This window comes from Chenopodium album, chromosome 8 (genome assembly GCF_948465745.1).
Source record: "Chenopodium album chromosome 8, dcCheAlbu1.1, whole genome shotgun sequence".
NCBI lineage: Eukaryota > Viridiplantae > Streptophyta > Magnoliopsida > Caryophyllales > Amaranthaceae > Chenopodium > Chenopodium album.
Window position 1 is genome coordinate 8,903,699 of NC_137841.1, and position 9,283 is coordinate 8,912,981.

The 9,283-nt window shown below is 29.7% G+C and overlaps 1 protein-coding gene across 1 annotated transcript; it reads left to right on the forward strand.

Annotated features, from left to right (window-relative positions):
- Window positions 1–1,048: 1,048 nt before the first annotated feature.
- On the forward strand, window positions 1,049–7,135 carry LOC145642715 (putative expansin-B2). Its single transcript, XM_081693889.1, has 4 exons — window positions 1,049–1,223; window positions 1,797–1,909; window positions 4,972–5,162; window positions 6,811–7,135. Exons 1-4 carry the CDS (start codon window positions 1,049–1,051, stop codon window positions 7,133–7,135), a joined length of 804 nt encoding a protein of 267 aa, XP_081550015.1.
- The last annotated feature ends 2,148 nt before the right edge of the window (window positions 7,136–9,283 follow it).

The window sequence follows — 9,283 nt, forward strand, 5'->3', positions numbered from 1 at the left end:
AATGGGATTTTAGTTATTATCCAAATAATGAACACCCCAATTCAGAGTTGTATAAGTACAAGTAACTGGGAAAAGATATTTTACATATTTAAATGCTAAGGTATTTTTATATTATTATTATTGGTTTTTTTTTTTTAAAAGCAAAAAGATTTTGTTATTTAAAAGTCATACGACGTCTATAATAGAGGTTCGTAAACAAACACATAAGATACTGAATCAAATAAAATTTTGCTTCATAAAAACTAAGATCGTCAATTAGATCTTGCACTGTGGAACATTTTCAGCTGATATCACTGGAAAATACAGTCTTGTTAAAGAGACAATCTAACGATCCTCTGTAGTCGTTAAGATGTTTTCCTTCTGGTTCAAATGTCCGTATTCGAAAACATGATAACTTTTTCACCACAAAATAATTTCATGATAATAATCCATTAGATCTAATTTCATGGATTCAAAACTAAGAATCTTTTCCCCCGAAAAGAAGAGATAAACCTTGTCTTTCGAAGGAGGTCGAAAAACCCTTATCTTTCGAAGGAGACCAGTAACCCTTTTTTTAGGGAGAAAAGTTCCTCCCAAAATTAAAGGAGGAAACATTATTATAAACCTAAAAATACTTTAAAGAAATAATAATTGGGGCTTTCCACCGGTTAAAACCGATGGAAGCCCCTTCATACTTCAACAATGGAGGCTAGGGTTTTGAAGAGAGAAAAGAGGGGAGAAGTTCTAATCTATTCTATTATTGGTTTTATTTAATTTTAAGAAAATGCTAGAAGTGTATTTTTTTTTTTTTTAAATGGAAATGCTAAAAGGTATTTTGGCAATGAGCCAATCACAAAATGGAATAACATTCAATTCTAATAAAAGTTATATTTTAAATCTACAAAAAATACCAAAAGTGGGTTAGTGGCCTACGTAAAAATAAACCCCGAAGACACTTCTTTGCTATAAATAGCAACAGACAGTACCTGAACTAATCACAATTCTCTTCACTATTAGTAACATTAATGCGTACGTAGTAGTAACATTACGTACTAAGCATAATTTTATAATGGCTTATATCTATAATTACGTCTTTACTCTTATTTTAGCTCTTCTTCTTAATTACACTCATTGTCTAAACCCCAAATTACTTAATATCACCGGTGATTATCGACGCGTTAATTCTTATTGGCTTCCTGCTCGTGCTACGTGGTATGGAAGCCCGAATGGTGCCGGTAACGATGGTATGGAACTATGGACTATCTATAATTGTGATTATTGAAAATAATTAAGCTTGTTTTTTTAATCTCTCTATTTATTTATTTATTTTTTTTTCCTTTTTTTTTTTTACGGTTTATGATTAACTTTTCTCCGTTTAAGAGTAATGAACGTAAAATATGAAATATTCTTAGTGCTCGTCAATAAACTACTAAAGTATATATACATATTTTTGAGACAAAGTTTCCTTAAATTCGAGTTATTATTGTATAATTAGTTAGAAAATGAGAGTAATTCTTACAAGGATTTATATTGAATAATAAAAAGCTTAGCAAATTAAACACTTGTTTTAGATGGAAAATTGAGGAACTAATTAAATAAAGCTATTTATCTTGTTATATATATATATATATATATATATATATATATATATATATATATATATATATATATATATATATATATATATATATATATATATATATATATATATAATACAAAGTATGTATATAAATATAAATTATGTATAATAATGAAAATGTGATTTGCATTAATATTATGAAATTTTACAAGAAATGAATATTATTGTATATGTGTAGGTGGAGCATGTGGTTATTTAGATTCAGTGGAAAGGCCTCCATTTTCGGGCATGACATCATCTTGTGGTTCCTCCATTTTTGCTTCTGGTGATGGATGCGGAGTTTGCTACCAGGTTTTAATTTTATTTTATTCTAATTTTTTTAATAAAATTATTTGTTGTATACCAATTATTGGTTGCGTGCATAACATAATTACATATTATTGATATGTATATCCGGTTGCATAGTGTGCCCTTGAAAACATATAGGTTAAATTCAAATACCATAGATAAAAATTGATGAGTATATAAGGGGTTAATGTTTCCGATATCTCATATCTCTAACATTTAAATACTACAAATTCTTGTAAAAAAACATTAGGGCTAAACAGCAAAGAACATAATACAAAAAAATGTAACTAGAAGGTCTAGAACATGTCTAATCTCTATTCATTTTTAAAAAAAAAAAAAAAAATAACCCATATATATGAATTACCAATATATGTAGTAAATATTCCTATATAATTTACCAATATATATGAATTATAAAATATTTATATTATTAAAAATTATATATAGAGATAATTTGAACAAATACCCACATAATTATGTTTAATCTTACGTAAAAATCATCAACGAACATTGATCAAAATAATGTATGTAAATAGTGCAAAAGTCAATACTGGGCAATTAAAGTTTTTTTTTTTACTAGGTTGTACTAAAAGGATCGTAATCTGAAAGCTAGAACATCTCTAGGGCATTTTTCACTATTCTCATGTATGTATTAAAAATATATATTGTCCTATAAAATGTTGTTATAATTTAATAATTGTTAGCTTAGCTTAGTGGTAAGGAAAGAACCTTGCAACATTGAATGGAAGGTTTAATCCTAACAAGAATATTTTGAGAGTGGAGATCCCCTTACCCTTATGCCCCATGCACTCTTAAAGCGTTTAGTCATCTAAAGTAATTTGGGAAAACTTGTAAGAGGTTCCAAATTAATTTGACAATAATTCAAAAAAGAGAAATGTAGTCAATATATATTGTATAATTTAACGCTTAATTACATAAGTTGTCATTTTTTGATTGACTACACCGTCTAATTTGTCATTTACTATCTCCGTTATAGGTTATGTGCAACGATTAGACATTTTCCCTCTCTGTTTTATGTCAAATCGTTGTAAATAACCTATAACGGAGGTAGTAATATGAATTCGTAAAGGGAACTCCTTTTTCAATAACTCTTTTTTTTTTTTTTTTTTTTTGACAAAAGCTCAATAACTCTTTCCTACCCTTGAACTTGAAATATGTTGAAATTTGTTATACTAGACAGATAAAAGATATACGGCGTAGAATAAGCCTTATTTCAAAATTTTCAATTGTATTTGTTTTTTATGGCAATATTTTCTATTGTATCTAGTGCATGGATTCTGTTGTACAGTACACTTGGCCTTTCAGCTTGACATCTGTCCAATGTCCAGTAAAATGATTTGGCTCAACACATAATTAAAGTTCATGGACCAACACAACTCAAATTATAGTGATGGGCATAGATGTTCTCCACAAAAAGTAAAGGAACTTAAAAAAAGGAAATATATAAAATGGATAAAAGAAACCTGAAAATAATGGTATATGACAATTTAATTATAAAAGAATAGTGACCAAAAAAGAATTTGGGCGAAAATAGGCTCAATATACATTCAATAGAGTTCAATATAGTTTTTAAAGATATCCATATACTCGGTATTGTTTAATATGAGTAACTAACATAGTAGTACTTTCAATAAAAATAAAATATGTTGTCAAAAATTAAAATAAAATAAAAAATATAGTACTCTTTCAATTTACATTAATATACTTTGTATATACTTTGTAATTATAAATTCCTATAAATACATTATACGGAATATTAAAGTGTGAATAATGTAAAATTTAAAATATTACGAAGTACAACTTAAAAAAAAATTAATAAAAAGGTAGATAGGCTTTAGATTTTAGCATCCAGTATCCAGTGTTTGTACCCTTTATATCCAAGTGAATGCCCTATCCCCCAAAATCAGAATTACTCCAGTTTCTATATCTCATATGACTATATGAGTATATATATGACTATCCTTTTTTTTTTTTTTTTTTTTTTAATGTTATTTTATCATTTTAGGTATCATTTTGACATATTATGCTATGTTCACTACCCTTAATTCTTTTTTTCCCTACTTTGACATTTTCTTCATCACAAAAAGATTCCAAATTACAATAACAAAAAGATGGGAGGAAGTATTAGGTTTAACCGCATATCATTACATAATAACTTTTAAAGACATATGTTATTATTTTAAATTGTTATAAGGTTATATTAATTTCGATATATATTATCAAAATTTGAACTTTATAAGATCTCACTAGCATATAATTAAAGTTAATAATAATCAAAAGTGTCGCTTTGATACACATCAATATTATGAAATAAAAATGATGTGAGTATAAAGAATTAAAAAAAGTTGGTAGAACATTAAGGAACAAATAGAGTATTTACAACATATAGAATATTACTATTTTGTAATAATATGAAGAATTTAATTAAACAAGCTAAGGGAAAAGATACTTCCTTTACTTTCAAAACTTTGACTAGCTTACTGCAAACTCTTGCTCCTTTTATCACGGGCTATACCCAGTTAATTCACCAGATAAACAAAATTTGTTTATCTGGGGGTATAATTGTCTTTCAAGTATCAGTAGAGGGGTATATGCGTCTTTTCATGTACTAGTTGAGGGGTAAATGTGTAATTTTCTCACTTAATAGTAAAAGCAAGTTGCAAACAGTAATTGGACAACTCACCAAAAGTACTGAATAAATGATCCTGCTTTTTCAATATAATTACAAAAATGTCATCAGATTAATAAAAATTCGTTTATCTGGCAGATTAGCTTGTATTTTCCCTTTTATCACCTTGATAAACATAATTCGTTTATACAGCGGTAAGACTGTAAATAAATAAACAAAAAAGTCTAGTCAACATGACATTTTTGTAAGTATATCAATAACTATAGAATCCATATCAAGGTGATAAGCTTGTACAGTAGTATTTTCTTTCCATTATTATTTTGGGCCGGGATAAATGCATAAAGTAAAAGTAAGTCCATGCAAGTGATGATAAATATACTATACCCATTGTAAAGATGCTCCATGTTTATTATAGGTAAAATGCACCGAGCATAGTGCATGTTCAGGAGAAGGAGTGACTGTGACAATAATAGATCACTGTCCAGGTTGCCGCCCTTCAGATATGGCTCATTTTGATATGAGTGGAAAAGCTTTTGGTGCCATGGCTAAGTATGGCCTTGCTGACCAACTACGAAATGCTGGTAATCTTTACATCCAATACCAAAGGTAACAACCAAATTAGTAATGCCATCAACAACTTCATTTTGTATATGTATGTATGTAAGTCCATGGGACGGATCTAACAAGACTTGACCTAATAGCTAGAATGGTTGGTTTAGGTTGTGTGATCAAATTCTATTAGAGAGCACTTTTAGGTGGAAATTTCCTTTCCTTTCCCCCACTCCTAAAGTACCTAGCATGTTAATTGCTAAGTACAATTGTGAAGGTTTCACTAGGCCTTCTCCCTATCCTCCCCAAATTTAAAAAACAAAATAATAATAATAATAATAATAATAATAATAATAATAATAATAATAATAATAATAATAATAATAATAATAAAAAGAAAAAGGGCTAGGCGTTGTGTTGTACTTTCTCATGATCAAATTAGATGACACACTTTATTTTTTAACAATATTCATAAATTTTGCTTTGACTAACATTTATGATATATAGATTAAAATAAAATAAAATTGTCACTGAATTCTTGTTAAAATCCAATATTTAATACTTCTATTATTATTTTTTTTTTTTTTGAGTAACTTCTATTATTATCTTTACAACAATATAATTATTAAAGATAATTTTGGTTGAACTTTTGCATTGACAAATGTCGTGATAAAAGAGATATGTTATCTAATTTGCAATAGATGAAGTATTAGATAGTCTATTGACTACATTAATACCAATAACGAACTAACACTACAGTTTTTATATTTTTGTGTAATTAATACTCCCTCCGTTTCCGAAAAAACGACACATTTGGCCTAATTTTAGTCCCAAAAAGAATGACTCATTAGCATTAAAATATCCACCCATTTGTAATAATATTTGTGCAAAATTAGCTTTTCCATAAAAAAAAATTGTTTTTCCATATACTTTTATTAGTATCTCTCTTTACTTTTTTGTAAACCTCATGTAAATTTATTTTTCCAATTTACTTTTACTTTTTTTTTCATTTAACTTTATTAATACCAGCGAAATCAACCCAAAAGAGTCGTTCTTTCGGGGACGGAGAGAGTACCTAATTTAATTGTTAGACTGCCTGATACAAGACCTACTATGTATGGTATATAAGTATAATGTTATTATAGTCTTGATTCTTGAACTAACTATGCATAATAGTGCTTAAAAAGCATGCAACGTACTTGACTCATAGCACCAGCTAGCAATCTTAATTGCCATCAACATTAACACCGTGAACTAACTATACACTTAATAGAGACACTAAATTCATTAGGTGCTTACTTTCTTATCATTACTGCTCCCTCCGTTTTTAAATATTTACTCCACTTTCCTTTTCCGGCCGTTTTTAAATATTTGCTACATTTTCTTATTTGAAATCTTTTACAATATGTAATTTATTTCTCTCACCTATTGGACCCGACATAAATCATATTTTGTTAATTTCATATTCTCTTTCCTTCAATTTTCTTTCCTTCAATTCTCTTCACTTCTTTTGCTTTTTAGAATTTTATATTCTTCCCTCTACCCCATTACCTCCGTGCATGAATAAATTGGAGTAAATATTTAAAAATAGAGGAAGTAAAACAAATAACGTGATAAAGTAAGAACTTTCCATAAATTTCTCCTAAAACTAGCCCATTATTTCCATTATTGAAATGTTTTACACAATGTAACACATATGGTGCAGGGTGAAATGTAACTATCCGGGAGTGCCAGTGGCGATAAGAGTGGATCCGGGTTCGAACCCACACTACTTTGCATTCATAATCGAGTATGAAGATGGGGAAGGGATAGAAAGCGTGAAATTGAAGCAGCAATATGGTGGATGGATCGATGTGCAACGGTCGTGGGGTGCGACATGGGTACTTAATGCACCAAATGCTCTTGAACCTCCTTTATCTTTGCTATTAATTGAAGCAAGATCTGGCCAGGCCCTTCCTTTGTATAATGTCATCCCTTGGGGCTGGAGTGCCGGCCAAACATACCGATCCCATGTTAATTTTAGGACTTAATAATTGGGTCGGGATTTATCACAAGTTATTACAAGTACTAACTAGGGTATGTATGAGTTGCATAAGTTAGGATCGATGATGATGGTTTGCAATGAGTTCTGTTTTTTACATAAAAACTAGTGTGCAGTTCGAGTAATATCCCGGATTACTCCGCTGGATATTGTAAGTTCTATATTTAATTAAATAAAACTTGAATGTGTGTGGCTTATGTAATGTTCCGGTTGCTATGTTGAATATTGGAAGTTCTATTATGGAGTATGGAGTACGGAGTATTGAATATTACTCCGTTTATGATTAAACGTGTTAAATTGAAGTGTATTAAGTTGATGTCTTTGTTCGTGTTGTTCAGTTGTTTGATCATAATAATCTAAAAAAGCCTTATTTTTTAATATATTTTATATTGATTAGTGCTTTAACGTATGCTTTTGTGGTTGTTTATACTTGAAAAACAATATCTACGTCTTGTATATTACTTTGTATCACCTATGTATTCAAAGGTTTTCAATATAAAACAAGTTTTTGGCCGGGCAACGCCCGTGTTATTAAATATATATATATATATATATATATATATATATATATATATATATATATATATATATATATATATATATATATATATATATATTTTATAATTGAGGTTTTATAATAAAAAAAAATTATGTGACAATATACACACAAAAAAATAGTTACATTTGTTGTAAATAAACTAAAAAAGGAGTAGTCTAGTACAAATAATATAAAAATATTTAAGTAAGATAAAAAAAATATTCTCACAAACAATAGACTAATATCGACGTGTCCTGATGCAAATCACTAACTTGAAAATAAATTTCGGCGTAATCAATATGCTCAATTGTATTCGCTGACATGTTCCTTAAGGTTAACATACCACTTCCCCACAAAGACATTTTTTGGTGGATGGTTTGAGTCAAGTAACTTATGCCCTATAGAAAATGTGTTAAAACCATTGTGCTTGATGTAGTATTTTTGAAGTGTAAAAAAAAAAGGCTTAATCTATTATAGAGAAACATGAAAGAACATAGAAGAAGAATCCCAAACATCAAGGGAGGTGAATAATCACCTTAAACATCCTCTTAAATGGAGGGTTATGAGAGTTACTTATCAAGAGAATAATGGTGGTGATTAATCGCCTTAAACATTCTCTTAAATTGGGGGTTATAAGAAGTACTCAAGAAATTAAGTGAGGGAATCCAAAGACCAAACCATTGGAGTCTAACTATGATATGGCGTCACATCATATGCCTAGTCATGATGACACGTGGCACCTTTAGAGTCTAACTATGACATGGCGCCACATCATATGCCTAATTATGATGACACGTGGCAGACTCATTTTCTCTCATTGAGTTTTAATATATATATATAGATTTGATAATTTATCACATGAAAACATAAATATAACTTTTTTGAAGCCATAAATATAAGGAAAAATAGAAAAGAAAAATCCAACCTTTGGGCTGTCTGACAATAAAAATCCAACCTTTAATTAATCTCATAAAAATCCAACCTTTATACCCACCCACCTTCTTTTACAGATCCGTTTGACCTTGAACTTGTTAAACATGTTAATTTTTTTTTCCTTTTTTTCTTTCTCCTTCCTCCTTCATCCTTCCTTTCTCTTTCCTTCTCCTCCATATTTTCCGGTCACCGACCACCACCCAACCATGACCACCCAAATCACGACCACCCAACCACGACCACCCAGAACCCACACCCTAAACCCTCCCCCCCAATTCGAGCCACCGTAACCCCTCCCACCCAAAATTGCAACAACCATTGTCACACCTAGGGGTGAGCATAGCAAGGGTACCCTGTAAAAATCTCAGGACTCGGGAACTTGTTGCAACAAGTTCCTAAAAATAGGACCTAGAATCGAAACCAGTTCAATAAATTGGGAACCGGAACCGAATCCTGCGGGTTCCAGTTCTGGAACAGAGTACCGTATCTTTCAAAGTAAGCTTAATAGTTATTTGATTGTCTAGAATATTTAATACAAAATTACAAATACATATATCTATATATATATATATATTAAAACTCAATGGGAAGACATGAGCCCGCCACGTGTTGTCATGACTAGACAAATGATGTGGCGCCATGTCATTTCTTGATTAATTCTTATAA